Source organism: Diadema antillarum, unplaced genomic scaffold (assembly GCF_040938485.1).
Source record: "Diadema antillarum isolate AM-2024a unplaced genomic scaffold, OU_Dant_1.0 seq00000932_RagTag, whole genome shotgun sequence".
NCBI lineage: Eukaryota > Metazoa > Echinodermata > Echinoidea > Diadematoida > Diadematidae > Diadema > Diadema antillarum.
In genome coordinates, this window is record NW_027271783.1 from 160,658 (window position 1) to 180,977 (window position 20,320).

General features: G+C 38.0%; 1 protein-coding gene across 1 annotated transcript; it reads right to left on the reverse strand.

The window, feature by feature from the left end:
- Positions 1-1,408: 1,408 nt before the first annotated feature.
- On the reverse strand, positions 1,409-19,952 carry LOC139741541 (fibroblast growth factor receptor 3-like). Its single transcript, XM_071652120.1, has 11 exons — positions 19,686-19,952; positions 18,137-18,270; positions 10,512-10,724; positions 8,591-8,795; positions 7,203-7,325; positions 6,349-6,521; positions 5,550-5,681; positions 4,611-4,678; positions 3,780-3,820; positions 3,129-3,325; positions 1,409-2,075 (listed from the first exon to the last, which is right to left on the reverse strand). The coding sequence occupies exons 1-11, from the start codon at positions 19,915-19,917 to the stop codon at positions 1,980-1,982; spliced, it is 1,614 nt and encodes a 537-aa protein (XP_071508221.1). The 5' UTR covers positions 19,918-19,952; the 3' UTR covers positions 1,409-1,979.
- Between the last annotated feature and the right edge of the window lie 368 nt (positions 19,953-20,320).

A 20,320-nucleotide genomic window follows, 5' to 3' on the forward strand; every position in this document is an offset into this window, starting at 1 on the left:
GGATGCAAAAAACATAAGAGTCTCATCATGATATACCAAGAACAGGTCTGTAGAAAATTCTTCTCTGGAGAAAAATTACAACTGGTAAACTTTTGTTTACACTCTCAGTGGAGAGCAACTCAATAGTCAATACCTTTGTAATGTAGAGTTGCCAATTTGTCTGACTCCTTTTTTAAACTTTTACAGTTCATCATTTCTTGGTGCACCTGATTTGTACCTCCAAAGTTTTCCTGATGTTCTTCTCTGATTTTTTTTCCTGTTTTCATACAAAGAAACAGAATTCAGGATGGAATCTTCCCCCAGATCAGCAGGGAATACTACCATCAGTCACATGGACAAGTTTATAATGTTATGCCACTCCCAAATTCTCTCTCTTTAGGAGCAGACATCAAATTGAATGTTTATTTCTTTAATATCACGAGAATAATTGCACTGATGATGTAGGACTTATCTGTCAAAGATATATAAAATCATTTTAAAAAAAACTTCCTTCCTTCTTGAATAATATAATGATGATGTTAACTTCAAGAGTAGCAGCTCTTTGTGACTGTGAAAACATTCATATCTATGAGTTGTTGATTATACATGATGTATGATAATAGTCTTACATACTCAAAAAGCTGCATCACTTCAGTGATCCCTCTTATTTATCCCCAAGGTGAATTATCCTTCAAGTTTATGTCAGGTTTAAATGTGTACACACACAAACACACTGCTATAGCTTCCAACCATTTGAACATTGAGAATTAAAGGTTTCTGGGACGAACACTGTACTAGGGCTTTTTATAGCTCAGTCGGTAGAGCACTGAGCTAGCATCCGGAGGTCTCGGGTTCGAATCCCGATGGAACTTCCATTTTATTTGCTCATTTTTCCACTAATAATAGTCTTTCTTTATTCTTGATGATATCATTGCAACTTTCTAACTTACATTTCCAGAAAAGATTCAATAATCTGTGAAAAAGACTTCCATTGGATTCTTTTACCCTTTGAGGTATTAAACCTGCATAGGCTGGTATCTAAATATAATCGACGCAACAGTAGCCTTCTTTTCAATCCCTTCTTTTTGCACTTCACAGCCAATACACATTTTTCTTGCATCATGCAATTCTTATGAAATTAGGTCAAACCAGGAGAATTCCACATAATAAGTGCAATAAACTCCTATGTGGACAAATGAAGCACTTTGAAAGCTCAGATATATCTAAATCATCCCCCTTTCCCTGTCTCTAATGAGTTTTCCATTTGGAATTTTGCAGCTATTACATTCTTTCATCTCACATTTTCCGGGTGATTACAAACAGGGATATGCAATAAGCACATTTTGATACAATTTGATTAACCCAATACCGCATACCCTGATAAAAAAAAAATGATTACACTAAAACCTTGAGAATGTAGTTACTGAAAATGAAAGTGAAAGGGATACACAAATTAACCAATACCTCAATATAAAACCCTGGTAGATATTCTTTTGTGTGTATTTTTTTTTCTAACTAACATTACCTGTTCTTTTTGAGCCTTTTATTTAAATGCATAAAAAAGTGCATATATGGGTAATAGCTCATTGAACTCAATCCCTTAAATAAGTCAAAATAATGAAATATAAATCACCATAAACTACTGAGTAAATTACAGTTGAGTTGTTATCCTTCAAATGCAGACCACACCCTAATACCTAGCTCCTTTCTACCATGAGGGGGCGCTGTTGGGTGTAATCAGCAAGAAACATGGGTGTGTTGAGTATAATATCACTCTCTATGAATCATAATTCAATAGTTTTACCTTGTTGGCAAATGTACAAATATTGATAAGCAAACTTCTGGCATATAAAAAAAAGAAAAATGCAAAGAATAAGAGACAGGCAAATAAGAGGGCAAATTAATAAAGTTGATATCACATAAGTATCAAAAGTTTACCCAAAGTTTGAGTTACGGTAATGACTCTCTGGCATTCTGAGGAAAGGAGGGAGGGAGGAGGTTTACACAAATGAGTCTGTGAGGCCAGAGCTAGGCTGGAGCTGTAGTCGGATGGGTGCGTACATCTGGAACGGGTATTCCTTCAGGTTGATGTGGGGCTGTCGGTGAAAACAGGGTACATAGATAAGTCAAGTGAACGATAAGTGTCTGTGTCTCAGAGAGAAAAATGCTGCATTGTATCTTTTTCTCCCCTCATTGTACATATAAAAAATCTGATCACAAATAGGTTAAACACCATTAATAAACACCAATGCTCACTCATTAATATAGATTCTATTTGAAGCAGTTAAAGAAAGGAATTTCCTTTCTTCCTAATACAGAAAACTTCTCTCGATTTGGGACGGATCAGATATATCACAGCAACATTTAAGCTTCAATCAACCTTTCTATCTAACTGGCTAGCTCTCTAGCCGAATGATTCTTGTCACACCTTTGCCACCTGTCATGTGATGCTCTGGGATCACTGGAGCGTCGATAGGGAGACAATGTCCCTATTTAGAGCAGGATTATGGGTCATCTTCCTGATCCCAAGCTCCTACACTCCAGTGATCTCAAACCATCACCAGATCAAGGCAGCCAAGGTGAGAAGGAATCGTTCGCCTTCAGAGAAAGTCCGCAATACTGGACGAAAGCTAGCCAGTCAGATATAAAGGCTGGTTAAATTTAGATTTGTCGTGATCATGTTTTCAATCAGTTTGAGATCCCAACCACTAAATGGCAGGTTAAACTAATCCACTCCATACAGCAACTGAGTGTGCCATGTATTGAACCTATGAACATTTACTGTAAAACCAGAAATTTCTGCATGCATGAAACTCTTATGAATTTTGCAAGGAGCCTACAATCACAAAAGGAAAATGGACGTGAAGGTTTTTGTCAACACAAAGCACTGAATGCCAGTATAATGCTAGCAAATACTAGTATAAATAATTTTCCTCAAATCTTGATGTGTATGATGAGGTATTTTAAGTCTCCTAGCAAAAAAAAAATGGTTTGTTTATGCTGCGTAGTAACACAAAAATGCTATAAGGGATTAAACTTGGGAAGATTTGAAGAAGATTTGAAGTCATCAATCATCATCAAAAAAAAAAAAAGAAGAGGAAATTCTGTGCCGATCTCGTGATTCCGAACTGACGAAACTGCAAACTCACCACTCCACTTTTCTTCAGGGCCTTCATGTCCTTGAAGATGCGGTCAAAGGTCGGTCTGCTCTCCGGCCGCCGGTGCCAGCAGCGCAGCATGATGTCGTAGAGCTCCGGGGAGCAATGCTTGGGCCACTCCAGACGATTGTGGTCCCGCAGTTCCTGGATTACGTCAACCTCTCGCTTGCTGGAGTACGGCACGCCCCCTATAGACAAAACACACACAGACAGTGACTGCGAATTTCGTAAACAGCTATGATGACGACTGCATTAGTTATAATGATAACAGTACTTTTAAGTTTCATATTTGTTCTCTATATGTACTCATGTTAAAAGCTGCCTTGGCTCGTGACTTTCTTTTAGAGAAAATCTCATGCATCATGAATATTGAAGACAAGGGAGTTATTGATAGTGCCTTTTAAATGTATAATCTTTTCAGCATTACAATGCTGTAATTGAACATTTAACTTGCTTACTTTTTAGCTGAAGTTATTAAAAGCAAAAGACCCTTTACAAACCTAGCCTCAGATGTTAAAGTCAACTGGACACTTTGGAAAGTACTGAAGAGCAAGGGAGTGTGTCTATATAAATGAAGCAATGAATGAAAGAATCAATTTGAAATCACTCGCAAGTACAAAAAACCTGCACAACAGCACTTACCCAATGTAACAATTTCCCAGAGAACAACTCCATATGACCATCTGTGGGCAGAAAAATAATACAGGAAAGAAACTGCTCTAAAGACACCTGTTACCAAAAAGATACATGTTAAAGACACCCCTGTTGAGGTAATACATCTCCCCAGAGTCAATACCTTTTGGTCAGGAAACAACAAGTGTATCGTACAGGCCAAGGAGCTAAGGGCACACACTGGGACAAGTAGAGATTATTACCTCCGCCAAAGAGGTTATGTTTTTGTTGGTAGTGGTTTGTTTGTTTGTTTGTCTGGTATCAAAAAGTTGTGAAAGGATTTGGATGAAACTTACAGGGAAAGTTGATAATAACACAAGGAACAGATAATTAAATTTTGGTAGTGATCCAGACCACCGTCTGAATCGAGGAATGTTTTTTAAAAAGTTTTTTTGAAGGGTTCCCATAGGCAAATGGGGCCAACAAACAATGGAGTTTAAGCTGCACGTATTTGAGGTGCATGCATATGCACACTGAGTGCATGCTCAAGGCGCAGTGTGCAGCAAGCTGATGAGGTAGTGCAATGTGTGTGCTTCTATACTCCTTTGTAGTATACACATCATTGGGAAATACTGGTACATAGGACAACTTTCAGCATGCGTGTATGGGTGGAAATGAGCTGCATGGCTGAGGTCTGTGCTCTCCGAGTGTTTTTCTAGTTTTTTAGATACTCCATTTATCACAAATTCTACTAATATTTCTGCATTCACACCCTGAACTCACATATATGTTTGGGCAATCCTTCCTTTCAGCAAGACTAAGCTAAAATGGGGGGGGGGGGGGGGAGGGGTGGATACTCACATGTCACTTTTCATTGAGTACTGGCCTTCAATCAAGGCTTCATAGGCCATCCATCTCTTAAGGCCTCTCTGTAAAGAAAAACATGTGCAACAATAGATCACACAAGTCTTGTCATTGAAAACATTCTCTTTGTGGGATTTAGTGCAGACTTATCTCTCTGACTGCAGAAAGATCACAAGCTCTACCTCATATCATTTTTATTTTAATGCAACAATGGCTTGTTAACCTTGTCATTTTCCACCAACATTGTGTTTGCACAAATGCACATTTTGAGATTTGGGTAGTAGGAGGATTGGTATTTTAAGAGTTTTATCTAAAATGAGCTAACTACTAACTTTGTCAAGTTGAGATATTTGCATTTAGAGCTGCTAAAAACAAAGAATATAGTAAGAAAATATGGGCCATTTTCAACAATGACTTGAAGGATTTTCCATATTATGTTACAAGTGAGGTATCACTGGAAAGGTTCTATTTTGCTCTACCTGATGATGGACCTACTTTATGTTTGGAAATCGAAAGCAATAAAACTCTTTATTTGTCCAAATGTGAATAGTTTTTTTCTTCTTACAATATCTTTGTTGTATTTCATTAATTCATCCCATACATTTCTTGACATGATAAAGGACAAAGAAAGCAAAACAACAGGAGAGGTACACAAATGCCCCACATAAAAAATACACAACGAAGTCAAGCACAACTTGATTTGTAGCACGTCATAGAATTTCTGAACAGAGTTTCCTAGGCAGGAATTTACTGTTACTCTGCATTTATTGTTGGTTGCTACGCAGGGCAAGCCTCTTGCAGGCTTTGCGATCATTGTGGCAATCTTTTGTGAACAAAGCCTGCATAGAAATTGAATACACTACAGAAATGGTCTATTTCAACATATGGATGTCATACGGACAAAATTTAGTGAATGAAATGGATGTGAAAACTCACGTTTCTGGGTTCCTGGAATGGAATGACAACATGGGGCTTGTGAACCTCTGTGGCCATGCTGAAGTCACACAGCTTTGCCTTGTTGTTGAAGGTGATGAGGACATTCTTGGCACATAGGTTCATGTAGATGTACTGAGTATCAAAAGTGAGACAGATAGTATGGTTTTAAACACACACACATGCAAACTTGAGAAGAAAATGGTATTACACATACATCAGCAACAAATTCTCAATTCCTTTTTTTTAAATAATTGAAACTGAGAGGAAATGTCCGCTTTTCAAACTCTTAACCCATTGAGGACGGACTGATTTTGCTACAACACGCATTTTCCATAGACACCTGCCCAAGTATACTCGGGACTCATCCTCAACAGGTTAATAATTTTTCTGAGGAAAGAAAATCAAGTTTAATTATGTGAGTTTTCATAAGGAAGAAAAATTTCAAAGTCTTGTTCTACTGGTTGGGCTTCCAAAAGTGTTTCTTGCTTGAAGTTAACAATCACCACTGATTCATCCTGGCCCCTGGTCGATCTGACAATTTGTAAGAGTTTACTTGAAATTTGAGTTAACTCTATTCTTGTGAACTTTAGATATTGGCAGTTACAGCTGCTAAAGAACATAGAAAATGATTAGAAAATATGGCATATCTTTAGTCATAAATTAAAGAATATTTCTTGTTATGTAACAAGTGAAATATCCCTGGAAATGTTTTACTCTGCTCTATCTGATGATGGGTTTACTTTAAAATGTTTACAAATGACGCTTAACCCATTTTGCCATCAAACTCTTCACCACTTACCCTGAGAGCTGCAATGTGCCTCATCCCCTGAGCAATGTCACAGGCGAAGCTGAGGAGCTCCTCCTGGGGTAAGGGGTCCACGGGGGCCTGGTCTCTCTTCTTGCTCCGACAGCGCCGGAGAATCCTCAGCATGTCGCCCCTGGCAATGTACTCCGTAACCAGGCACGTTTGGACTTTTTTTTAGAAAAGATTGTATCAATAGATTGATGATAATGACCATTATTCAAGAACTGCAGAGAACAATGATTTCTTTAAATGAGGATGGATTTCAAACTTTTTGTAAAATTTTGTTGTATATTCCCCACCCGGTCAGCCCAATGTGAACAACTGATTCTGTCTCAGATGAATAATACTACCTTTCTGATTCTTTAGAACACATTAAACAAAACACTTGCAAAGTACCTGATGAATATTCATATACTGTCTATGAATAAGATTTAATGATAATAATAATCTTTCTCTCACACTTCTGTTTTCAATCTAATCAAGCCATTCTGTATTTCTAGTATTGGGCTGGAATACTAGGCGAAATCAAGTAAATCACATACCTTGTAACCATCATTATCAAAAAAATATTTATATTATCATTCAGTTATATGATTCACTTACATGATTGAGTTGTATTCATCTCTGAATTTCAGTACATTGTGCCAGATGTATGAAGCTAAACTTCTTTTTCTCTCTACATATGCCGTAGATTTTGTGCTCTGCGACCAGTTATCCAAGAAAAAGGTTAGAACCTCCCCCTCCCAACACCTCCCCACCCCCCCCCCAAAAAAAATGTATATAATATACCAAAGAGATAGAAGAGAGAGAGAGAGAGAGAAAGAGAATGCTGATCTTTATAAACTGACCTGTTTGTTCCAGGACACGGTTGCACTGGCCCAGGAGTGTCATGATGTTTGGATGCTTGCCCAAGTTGGCCATGACCTGGAACTCGTTCCGTAGCTCAGTGAGGGATTCATGGTCCTTTTCATCTGGAAAACATGAACAGAAGAATTAGCTCAGTGAGGGATTCATGGTCCTTTTCATCTGAGAAGACATGAGCAGAGGAATTTTATTCAAATTTATAAAATGGCTTCAAGAACGTGCCCAATCAGCAGTGCTAAAATAAGTCACGCGTCCACTCCTTATTCCTACTAACATGCACGGGCGTGCAACGAAAAAGCATAACAGCACGGCGTGTTATCCTATGGCACATTACCAAAAAAGCATAACGTTGACCTCACAATACATACTTTAGCATTGCACATCCCATCAGTTACTATGTAGGCCTATAACATGTGGATAAGTGTACACTCACAATCACTGCATTTCTGTAAGAAATTGACTTCCAATTACATAAAGGTGTTGGAACGAACATCTTCAGATATCTTGGCTTTTGAGCAAGTTCTACTTGTATTTGACTGGTATTGACCCATAAAGGTACATGAAAAATGTTCTTGATTTTTGACCGATCTTATAAAATCAAATAATACACAGGTTTAAGTTTGGGACATTAATGGAGATGCAGCTCACTTTTGGGTATTCACAATGTTGTGAAACTTGCATTCGGCTTCGCTTCGCTTTGTGTATGTTTCATCAAATTGTAAATATCCTCGAGTGCACTGCATCTCCACTAATGTACTTTCATCTGTGCATTATTCATATAACATCAAGGACATGAAGCAGTGGTCTCTCTTTGCAAACCCTTTGTTTCCTAAATGCACAGTGACTGTGACAAGACTAGCAGGTGATGCACAGTGCCGTACACCCTGGGTACCATCATACCCCCGGTTTCGGCATTGTGTAGTGCCATTGCGTGTTTGTAAGATGTACAATTACATCCCAAATCATATTTTAGAGGTCAGGCTAAACACAAGAGACAATTTTTCTTTTCACTAGAATTCATTTCTGCTTTAGAATTTCAGGAATGATAACCTTCAACAAAGCATATTGCAGTATTTTGATGGCTGAAGGACATGTTTTTTGTGTGAAAAAAGAATATTTTTACTTTTCTAGCAATAGACATTATGCAGTCATACAATTTGGGAAAAACAGTATTTTTCATGAAACCTGTAGCATTTTTTGGAAAAAAAAAACAGTAGGCCTACCAAACACTGCAAAACACAAACCAGCATGCATACAATTTTGTATCTGAATTTGAATTTGTAATTGTGATTTGACTTTTTCTCACCACAACTATCATTCAAGTGAATAATTTTATCTCCAAGTGTGACCCCTTGGTGACAGGAAGACCCACCTTTGAGGAGCTTGACAGCAACCCTCTTCTTCCCGAGGTCATCCCCCTCGTCCAGCTCACCCTCGCAGACGTAGGCAAACTCGCCGCTGTAGAGGAGCTTGCCCAGCTCTAGCTGGTCCTCCTTGATGATCCACTTCTCGTCCAGGTGGCTGACCCGGTCCTTGGTCTGACCGTTGGAGATCAGGTAGATCTTGGATGCCTTCCTCTGTCGACATTGAATTAACGCAATATGCAGGATAAGTTGAAAACTCATTTGCGAGACTGTGTCATCAACTTGCCATCAAAGTGAAAAGAGATCTTCTGCCTAAATCCTCAAGCCCAAAGCAGGCACTTACATGTATTCTCTTCACAAATTCACGTTTCAGATCTCTTTCAAAGGGATTGTATAGTTTTGGTTAAGACCTAACTTCAGGTTTTTAACATGTGAGATAATGAAAAACCTTTCATGAAATATGAAAGAACATGTAACTCCAAGAGGAATTCAATGTTTATTTGATGAAAATTGAATTTGAAATGGCTGAGATATCCAAAATGAAGCGATCGTAATAAAAGATGGGACCCACCTTTTATTTCGCTTTGTTATATGTCATGTACTTTGCTTTTGGTCTGTACTATTTCACAAGTGGTTTCTTGATATCTTGCAAGAAGTTAAAAGCCTAATTCTCATCTCCACCAATAATATACCATCCCTTCAAAAAGGTGCGCAATGTATCTATAGATCTTGATATAAAGAGTTTGATCTCAAAATGGGCTAAGTGCCATTTTTAAACACTTTAAAGGAAGTCCATCATCAGATAGAGCAAAATAAACTTTTCCAGTGATACCTCACATGTAACATAACAAGGAATATTCTTGAAGGCATGAGTAAAAATATCCTGTATTTTCTTACCATTCTCTTTGTGCTTTACCAGCTTCAATCCCAAATATCTCGACTTAACATGAATGGAGATACTGCATAATAATTCATGGGCCAAAGACAAGTTCTTATGTTCACATCTTTTTATAATCAGATACAATTTGTAAGGTGAGTGGCATATATTGTATCTATAGATTGTGCGACACAGATATTTGCTCACATTGCAAAAGCCCTACTACTACTACTACTACTATTACTACACACAAACACAAACCATTAACAAACAGTGAACAAACACTCTCTTGACACATGTTTTAATGAAATACAGCACAATAGTATACAAATGATGCACAGGATAGAGTGTGTTAGTGTAGGCGTATAGTGCACTCTCGGGTATTTACAATGTAGTGCAACATGCACTCGGCTTCGCCTCGTGCATGTTTCACAATTGTAAATACCCTCGAGTGAGCTACGCCTCCACTAACGCCACGAAATAATCCTGTGCATCATTTGTTTTATAAAATGGGTCGAAAATTCGAAAACTAACAGCATTTGTCAGCGTTTTTCACGTACCTTTGTGGGTCAAGACGTCCGAGGATGTTCGTCCCAAACATTTACGCACGTCGCACTCGGAAATCTCGCACATGTAAGTACTGTACGTATAATTAAGCGTATACGTACGCCACATGATTGTTGTGCACAAGAAAGGCCGGCTGGCAGCCCGAACGAGAAGTTCGGGATTGACAGCGCGTATGGTAGCGCGCGACGCACTTGTAACAACTGATTAAGTGTGCACTGCTAGTGTAAACATTGTGACGTCAGTGACTTTACGCTTTTTTGCAAGGCCGTGCATGATAGTAAAAATTAATGCACGCACACGTGACTCATTTCAGCGCTTCCAATTGGCTACATTCTTGAACCCATTTTATAATAGTATTTAAACCTAAAATTTGCCATTCCTGCACAAACGATTCATGGAATTGACACATGTTCCCAAAGTTTCACATCTCATTAAACAAGGCGTATGATCTATCTATAGATTGTGAAATGTAGATATTCACTCACGTTGTAGAAGTCGTAGTACACGTCCCCATTCCCCTGCTTGAACTTCCCTCTGAACTCATTTGCAGATGAGGAGGAGAAGGAGCAGATGGGCTCCTTGTGGATGTGTCGCCATGTGGTCCACCAGAGCAGCAGGCAGGTGAACCCTAGGAAGACCAGCGGGATCACGCTCACGCAGGCGATGGCTATCACCGTGCCCATCGACAATGGTTTGGGCTGCATGAGATCGCACACAGCGAGTGAGAAGGAGAGAACAGAAAGAGGTATGGTTTTAGACAGATGGAATAAGAGAGAGAGATGAAAATATATCCATACAATAATAAATACATACGCATAAATATGTACATAGTTGTGAATTTGCTAGATAGATAGATTGATGGATCAATAGAAAGATAGACAGAGAGAAAGACAGATGGAAGGGAAAGATGCAGATGGAAGGGAGGGACAGGGGACAGATAGATAACAAGGAAAAGTAGAAATTACGCGGTGCGTAATATATGTCCCCGCCGAAAGTAGCATTTTGTAGCAAAATGTACAATATAGGTAAAAAATCAAGGTCAAAGGTCAAAGAAGTCAAAGGTCAAAATTCTGTGAAGAAGTTGTGAAGCCCTCACCTAGTGCCATCACATAAAGCAAACGGAATCGAAATCGGGTTAGAAATGGCGAAGGAGTAGCATTTTGTAGCAAAATGTACAACAAAATGTTGGTCAAAAATTCAGGTCAAAGGTCAAAGAAGTCAAAGGTCAAAATTCTGTGTAGAAGTTTTGAAGCCCTCACCTAGTGCCATCACATAAAGCAAACAGAATCGAAATTGGGGAAGAAATGGCGAAGGAGTAGCATTTTGTAGCCAATGTACAATATGGGTCAAAAATCAAGGTCAAAGGTCAAAGAAGTCAAAGGTCAAAATTCCGTGTAGAAGTTTTGAAGCCCTCACCTAGTGCCATCACATAAAGCAAACAGAATCGAAATCGGGTAAGAAATGGCGAAGGAGTAGCATTTTGTAGCAAAATGTACAATACAGGTCAAAAATCAAGGTCAAAGGTCAAATACGTCAAAGGTCAAAATTCTGGGTAGAAGTTATGAAGCCCTCACCTAGTGTCATCACATAAAGCAAACAGAATCGAAATCGGGGAAGAAATGGCGAAGGAGTAGCATTTTGTAGCCAATGTACAATATGGGTCAAAAATCAAGGTCAAAGGTCAAAGAAGTCAAAGGTCAAAATTCTGTGTAGGAGTTTTGAAGCCCTCACCTAGTGCCATCACATAAAGCAAACGGAATCGAAATCGGGTAAGAAATGGCGAAGGAGTAGCATTTTGTAGCAAAATGTACAATACAGGTCAAAAATCAAGGTCAAAGGTCAAATACGTCAAAGGTCAAAATTCTGTGTAGAAGTTGTGAAGCCCTCACCTAGTGCCATCACATAAAGCAAACGGAATCGAAATCGGGTTAGAAATGGCGAAGGAGTAGCATTTTGTAGCAAAATGTACAATATAGGTCAAAGGTCAAGGTCAAAGGTCACGACTGAAATTCTGTGTAGAGTTTCAAAGCTCCCATGTAGTGCTATCATATAAAGTAAACAGAATCAAAATTGGCTCAAAAATGACAGAGAAGTAGCAAATTGAAGATTTTGATCACACACGGACGCACACACGGACGCACACACGGACGGACGGACACACGGACGGACACACACACGTACGGAGCCCGTTTCATAGTCCCCTGCTCGAACTCGTTCGGCGGGGACAATTAGATGGAGAAAGAGAAAGAAGAGATAGATATACATGCAGGTATATGAGTATAGATAGATGGAAAGAGAGAGAGTGAGAGATATAAATAAATAACAAGTTGGGTAAGAAACAAATAGTATAACAGATTGATAGAAAGATAATAAGAGAGAAAGACAGATGGCAGGGAGAGATGGAGATGATAGAGAGAGGGAAGAGATAGATAGATGGAGAAAGAGAAGGGAAGAGATAGACATGTAGATAGATGGACAAAGAGATTGAGAAGAAGAGATATGAAGAAATATGTAAATAGGTAGTTGGTAAATACATGGATATATAAATGGATGGATAGAAGGATAGAGAAGAGAGATACAAAGACAGATGTAGAAAGACAAAAGGAGAGACAGACAGATTTAGGTAGATAGAAGAAGATGTAGAGAGATAGATGACAAACATAAAATATCAATAACAGAAAGATGGGAAGAGTAACAGGAAGGCAGTTCAAGGGAAAAAGGAGACAGACATATTGAAATAGAAGAGAAAAATAATTATATGAGAGAGAGATACAAGTGTTGTATACTACTGGCGAGGTGTGAGTCAAATATGCTACATTCAAGAGTACAGAAATTAGCAAATTTATACAAATTAATTGAATTGAATTGAATTGAATTGAATTGAATTGAAAATAAAGGGCCACATCACAGCTTTTGATGGATATTTGTCTGAGAAAAGGCATTGCAAGTTTGTCCCTCACATTCATCACTGTGAAATTACAAAATGTCCAAAGGGATTTCCCCTAAAGTGAAAGGTGTGAATCAAATAACTGTAAAAGTGGAACCAGAACATCACATCCTCCAACACAGTCAGACATGCATCCACTGCAGAGCAACCTCTCATGTACATTAACCCTTTGAGGACGGGTTGATTTTGCTACAACACCGATTTCCCATAGACACCTGCCCGAGTATACTCCGGACTTGTCCTCAACGTCACACCAGCAGAAAACCTCAAAAATACTTCTGTGATCACATAATGATGTCATGTACATGCAAATCAGTGCTTCTTGTGGGCACGCAACGGACAAACTTGCAATGCCTTTTCTCAGACAAATATCCATCAAACTCTGTGTTGTGGCCCTTTGTTTTCTCAGATATGTCCTAAACAGGGAAGTATCTTAAAATGTTCATATCAAATAAGTGGTTTAAATGTGCGTCTGTGTTTGACACTGAACTACAATGTACCCTGAGGGATATGTTAACTCTTTATGTGCCACATTCGCACGTCCGACTCAGTCGACGGCGTGCCAACTTCGCATATTCTGCTCAACAAACAAAGCCGCCGAAACCGATTGATAAATCGCTAATCCCCCAGTACAATGAAAGCGTTTCTCGCGCCTTCGTTCTTCTCACTTATGGCTTGCGGTCTAGGTGGTGGTTAACTATCAAGCAGTGTTCCTAACTAGATTTGTGTTTACATTCTAAGTTTCTGTCATGGTTTTTTGTGCAAAATTCATGCCTTTACAGTAATGTAGCAATTGGTCATTTAAAAGAAATATTGAAAATAGATTTGTCATACAATGTATATCGAAGCAAAGTTTGGCATTCCTCTAACACTTTGCTCATTATTATGTACAGCTTAACAGAAATTTGAAGAAGTTATACAAATTGGAAACACAGAATTCTTTCTCAAAGCATTACTACCTTCGTGTCTCAGAATAATGTGGCACACAGGGGGTTTCCACCATGGCACATAAAGAGTGAACAGTGTCACGTGAAAATCTTAAAGCTATCTGTTATGAAATCTCAACATCCTCATGCAACACTTTTCTCCCCCATCTTTTATTCACTTCTGTATGAGTTCTCTATTTAAATCTGTACAAAAGGAATACTATGGCCAGGCATCTGAGGCATTCTGTCAAACAGAATATTCCCTAACTCAACTCCATCATGACTATACACAAATGCTAACATGCAAAGCTCTATTTTGTGACACAGTAGCATTTCATGAAAATATGAACATTAATGTTTGATCAAATAGCACACACATATGTTATAATATTCATGCATGTATGCACCACTGCACAGGCATACATAAAATATAAGCACAAATAAATGTACACAGAAAAAAAACACAAAATGAATTGCGTTTATATGGTGCGTCATATTGGCGTTTCTAAGCGCACTGGTGCTATTCATACAAAAAGACTAGAAAACACAATAACATTAACAAAACCAGCATATTAACAGTAACAAAAGAAGAAGAAGAAAAAAATACATATAATACAGTGATACAATAATACTTAATAACTGACTGTGTGCACCTCCAGGAAAAAAAAATTACAACTGATTAAACAGGTGAGTTTTGAGAAGAATATGATACATACATACAGATCACGTATTGCACAGTAGACACACACACATGTAATACAATGATGCAAATTATGATTCAAGAGTGCTTATGAAGCATCCTTTGGTCACTATTAAATGAAGCTCAGGAAAAGAAAACACTAACATATATATGGTCAATGCTAATTTCCTGATACAGATGTATCAAAAAATATGATCACTTGATATGCTGTATACAGGTTTGGTAATCCATTCCTAATGATTTATGACATATTTTCTTCATTCCCATTAAAAATTCATATTGATCCTCTTTTTGAATCAGCTAATCACTACGTAATCTCATAAAATAATTAATCCTATAAAAAAATTAGGATTAACAAGCTTACCATGATGATAACAGTATAAAATGCCAGTCCAAAACAGTCAAATTTCCCAAATCCAGTTAAGCAGCGGTACAAGAACTCATCAATCAAATATACTCGTAATGAGGATGTGACGATTGCAAAATGGCCTGGTTTAGTTTGATGAATCTCATTAATACCATCAATATTGATATGATGACAACACAATTCCTGCTGTGTATTGAATGCTGTAATACACAAACTATTGTACATAATGCACTGTGTGTGTTCTCTGTTTGACACACTCCGCTATTTATAATACAATAGGACCTCGGACACTGCTAACACACTTGCAATTGTGTTTTCCTTTTGAAAAGACACAAACACACACACACACACGACATCAAACAAAAACACACTGTATGAAGGAAAGATGGAGGAACGATTGGACAATTCACTTCCCTGCAAGCAAACATGGCTACATAAAAGATTATCTCTTGGCTTAAAGAATAGAAGACATTTAAGGTAAGTCAACATTTGTTACGATGGGCTTGCTCAGCCTTTCTATTAAACTACAATAGCAAGGTATCTGGCAATACAATTTTTTTTTTACCACTTGATGAGTTGGCCTAAAGTGATTTGTATATGTTTGTGCTCAAATGAAATTAGTATTTTTTTTTACCCATGTTTAGAAGATCATGAACAATAATAAGCATGTCCATGAAAGTAACTAAAATTAATATGAACTCGACATGTCAACAACAAATGCATTTTCCCTGATTAGAAATTGTTTTCTAAGTCAGAACATGCTTGGATGTTGAATATAACGTAAAACAAACATGTGAAGAGGGTACAATTTCTCATTTATATGTAATTTTCCATCATTTGTGCAAATGTGCAAGAGAAACTCTGAGTCTAAAAAACTAAATTGAAGTGCATCTTACGTATTTTACATCCAGAGATGACAAGCTTACATACTTTTTTATTATGTGTCTAGGGGACTTTAGGTGTCAATAAATCTTTATTTATATTTATATTTATCTCTATCTTTATTGTATTTTGAAAGAGAATTGTATTTGTAGTATATGTTATGTAATGAGGCTCAATTTTTTGGATAGACTGTTTAATGTGAATGATTTTTGTATCGTACTGTTTTGTTTCATTTGTATATTTACATCAAGAACACACAATTCAGCCTCTGGGCTGCAATGTATTTTCCTTTTGATAAAATAAACCAATATCTATATATCTATCTATCTATCTATCTATCTATCTATCTATCTATCTATCTATCCATCCATCTATCTATCTATCTATCTATCTATCCATCCATCCATCTATCTATCTATCTATCTATCTATCTATCCATCCATCCATCCATCTATCTATCTATCTATCTATCTATCTATCTATCTATCCATCCATCCATCCATCTATCTATCTATCTATCTATCTATCTATCTATCTATCCATCCATCTATCTATCTATCTATCTATCTATCCATCCATCCATCTATCTATCTATCTATCTATCTATCTATCTATCCATCCATCCATCCATCTATCTATCTATCTATCTATCTATCTATCTATCTATCTATCTATCTATCTATCCATCCATCTATCTATCTATCTATCTATCTTATGCCATGACATCAACCACTGAAGACTAGTCATGAGTATACTTGCGCAGATATCTATGGGCAATGTGAGCAAAATCAGTTTGTTCGAGATGGGTTAATGATATTAACCCAGCCAAAACAAGCTGATTTTGTATGCATCCACACTGACAATAAATATGTCGCCAGTTAGATAATGGCAAAAGAAAAGATAATGACCGCTTATACTGCCTGTCCCACTGATTGAAAAGATAATGCTATTTCTCTGTTTATTTATGCATCATGAAGCTAGCAACATCTTACTGGAGGAATAATCTGCCTTGGAGTCTCAAGAGTCAACAGAATTGTGACAATCTGAATCACACATGCAGCTAAATCCTCTAAAGTCCACGATGTATTATTTACACCAAGGTTATACGTTGTATTGTATGCCTTCTTTTGAGGTGTCACAGGATCATGCAAGAAAAAGCACAACATTTCATTGCAATGCACACATTAAGTATCATTTCATTACTTTTAACGTCTTTTTTTATTTGTGATGGGAGAGGGCAAGAACATTTTGATGCTCATGGACAAGCAAACTTTGGATGTAAAGATTAGAGCCACTCAACCAAACAACTGAAACAGTTAGCCCCCCCCCCCCACCTCTTTCCTCCCCCTCCCCCACCCCCATATTGCATGGCACTGTAGGTAAAACATTTGAATAGAGCAAAGAACACTTTGCTCCCCAGAAGAGTCCTTTGTTTTCCAGCTAACAGCATCATAAACTAAAGGGAAGCGGATCAGCTTCACAACATTAAAGGACAAGTTCACCTTCATAAACATAAGGATTGAGAGAATGCAGCAATATTAGTAGAACACATCAGTGAAAGTTTGAGGAAAATTGGACATTCGATGCAAAAGTTATGAATTTTTACAAATTTTTGTGTTGGCACCGCTGGATGAGGAGACTACTATAGCTTATGAGTCATATGCATACAACAGTATAAAGAAAATGTAAAGAAAATTCAACATATTTTCACTTTTTTCACATGATACAAGAGCACTTGACTTGCCTCTTTCTAAGGGCAGGGGGAATAATATTACCCATAACATATGTCGGTAACGAGTCAAGGGAATGTGTACTTTTTTCAAAAGATTAAATTTTGTGAAATTCTCTTTATATTTTCCTTATATTGTTGTACGCATGTGACATCTAAGTTATTCATACACTGCAGTAGTCTTCTCATCCAGCGGTTACTGCAGAAAAACTTCAAAAATTCATAACTTTTGAACGGATTGTCCAATTTTCCTCAAACTTTCACTGATGTGTTCTACTAATATTGCTACATTCTCTCAATCCTTATGTTTATGAAGGTGAACTTGTCCTTTAGCCCTGGTATTCTATCACAGACAAGTAATGACAAATAACTGTTTAAACTTGACTGATCAGAAGTGAGATTGATTCAATTACAACAAGACACTTAACTTATATAGAGAATAACCACCGGAGTTTATAGCATGACGTACAGTCATCTTTTTTTACCCCATCAACTGGAGTGGGTCAAGCATGGGGAGCACTGTTTCAAAAAGGGGTGCAAACACTAATGTGTTACTCACCGGTGGTGGGGGAGCGGGTGTGGTCACATTGAAGACCGTGCAGTTGAACTGGTTCCCCACCAGAGGGGTACAGATTTCATTCTCCTGGCAGGGGTCCGTCAGGCAGGGATCCATGTAGGTCTGGCAGCGTGAACCTGTAAGAGCGAATGTCGAATGTCGTCGAGCAATGAGAAAAAGAGATGGGACTCTATCAGGTAGACGTTCTCTATTAAATCCCTAAGATCACATGACTCCTCAACAACAAAGGGTTTCACACAAAGATCTTCTTTCATGAGGAGATTTCTTCTCATGAGAAGCAAACCATCATCAATGGATTGTCATTGTGTGATTACAAGTCTCAAATCATTGAATACAAAGCTTCCTCTCATGTGTACCCTACATCTATTCTAAAAACTTTTTTCCCTATGATGTTCTGAAATCTTCTTCGCCTTTTGACAGGATCTTCAAGGTCCCACTGATCAATGCATAAAGATGACACACAAACCTATTCATGCCACCTCTGAAGCAACAAAGGTGCATTTATCAGAGCTTGTAATAATACTTGCCAGCTCTCACGTCGTCTTGGAAATGGACAATTAGAAAAACATCCACTGGGAACAATCATTTCCCCAATTTTTACATTCCCCCAAGTATGCCCTTCCAGGAGACAAAAACTTCTGCCAAAACCTGATATATACACTTTAAGACGTACCTACAGATCTAAGCTGGAAATGCAACAAAAGGTTTGGTCATGCATCAAAAAGTATCCCACACATGTGATAAAAACAGAAACAAACCTTGCAACCCCCCTTATCCTCCCCCTTCTCTAAGACTGACCTCTGATGGCAAGTTAACTACCCTTCCCCTCCCCCCCCCAAAAAAAAAAACTATTACAAAAGGTAGTCAAATACCATTCTCTCAATGGACAGTTAAGTCTGTTTCTAAGGGAGAAAATTGTTACCAGATTTCCTAGAGTACACATATGTAGAGATGCCAGAAATGTAAAGGACCCATACACAGGTACTGAAATCAAGCATCCCTCCACTGCAATTTAAGTGTCAGATGAAAAAACAACAATGTTCTCACTCATCACAGATTCAAAATCATCTCATAACACAATCTGCCCAGCCATTACCTTAAAGGGATGGGTATAGTTTTGGTTGTGGTCCTAATAAAAGGTGGTCCCATCTTTTATTAAGACCACTTTGTTTTGGGATATCTCGGTCATTTTAACAGATTTATTCATCAAATAAATTTTGAATTCTCTTAGAAGTGCATGATGTTTAATATCTTACAAGTGATCGATGAAAATTGATTTTAAAGTGGTTGAGATATCCCAAAATAAAATGATCCTACTAAAAGGTAGGTCCCACCTTTTATTCGGCCAACAAGCAAAATTACACCATTCCTTTATTAAACTTACAGAATAAATTGCTAGGATAACTGGGATTCTAAGATTTTCTAGGATTACTGGACACCAGCAGACTGGTGTCCGAAGCGGTGGAGGAAATAATTGCTAACACCACCGCCTACTCCTGATCAAAAAATGATCAACAATCAACACACTTACCACTGTAGCCTCCTAGACAATCACATTCAAAACCCAGGGCAGTATCGCGCAGTATGCAGTCGCCGTTCCCGTTGCAGGGGTCGTACAAGCACGCCCTCAAGTCGGCATCCGCATCGCCCGCATTGCCCGCCTCCCGCGTGATACGCAGAAGTGCTCCGTCTGTGGTGTTCGCCCAAGTCGCCTCTGTCCCGTTGTCGTAGATTGTCACCACTTCCGTTATCATGTCCATCATGGCAGCAGTGGTAAGTACCGTGGAAGCATTTTCAGCAGATGCTGTGGGGGCAAAAAAAAATAATTGGACAAAGAATTCAGGTGACAAGAGTCTCACCTCGGTCACACTTCACAGTGAAAACTAGCCATCTTTTTTTTTCAATACCTTGAATGGTGTAAAAGCTCAGAAACTATGTATGTGTTAAAACATCACTAATTTGCATAGCTAATCTATCAACCAAACAAGTCTCCATTTTGTGGTTTGACCTTGTTGTCCTCATTATCTTGTTTTTGTTTTTTTTTTACTTTTCTTTGCCAGTATTTGATATGGTAGCATTGAAAAAAAAATCTCTTTAAATTTAAGGTCTTTGGTGTTCACACATATCATTTGTTGTTGTTTGGTAGAATTTCCCAAACCCTCTCAA

Coding starts and splice junctions, on each gene's coding strand:
- LOC139741541 (XM_071652120.1), bottom strand. CDS start 19,917: ATGATGGACATGATAACGGAAGTGGTGACAATCTACGACAACGGGACA. Junction 18,271..19,685: donor TTGTCTAGGAGGCTACAGTG/GTAAGTGTGTTG, acceptor TCGCTCTTACAG/GTTCACGCTGCCAGACCTAC. Junction 8,796..10,511: donor TGTACTACGACTTCTACAAC/GTGAGTGAATAT, acceptor CAATGTCGACAG/AGGAAGGCATCCAAGATCTA.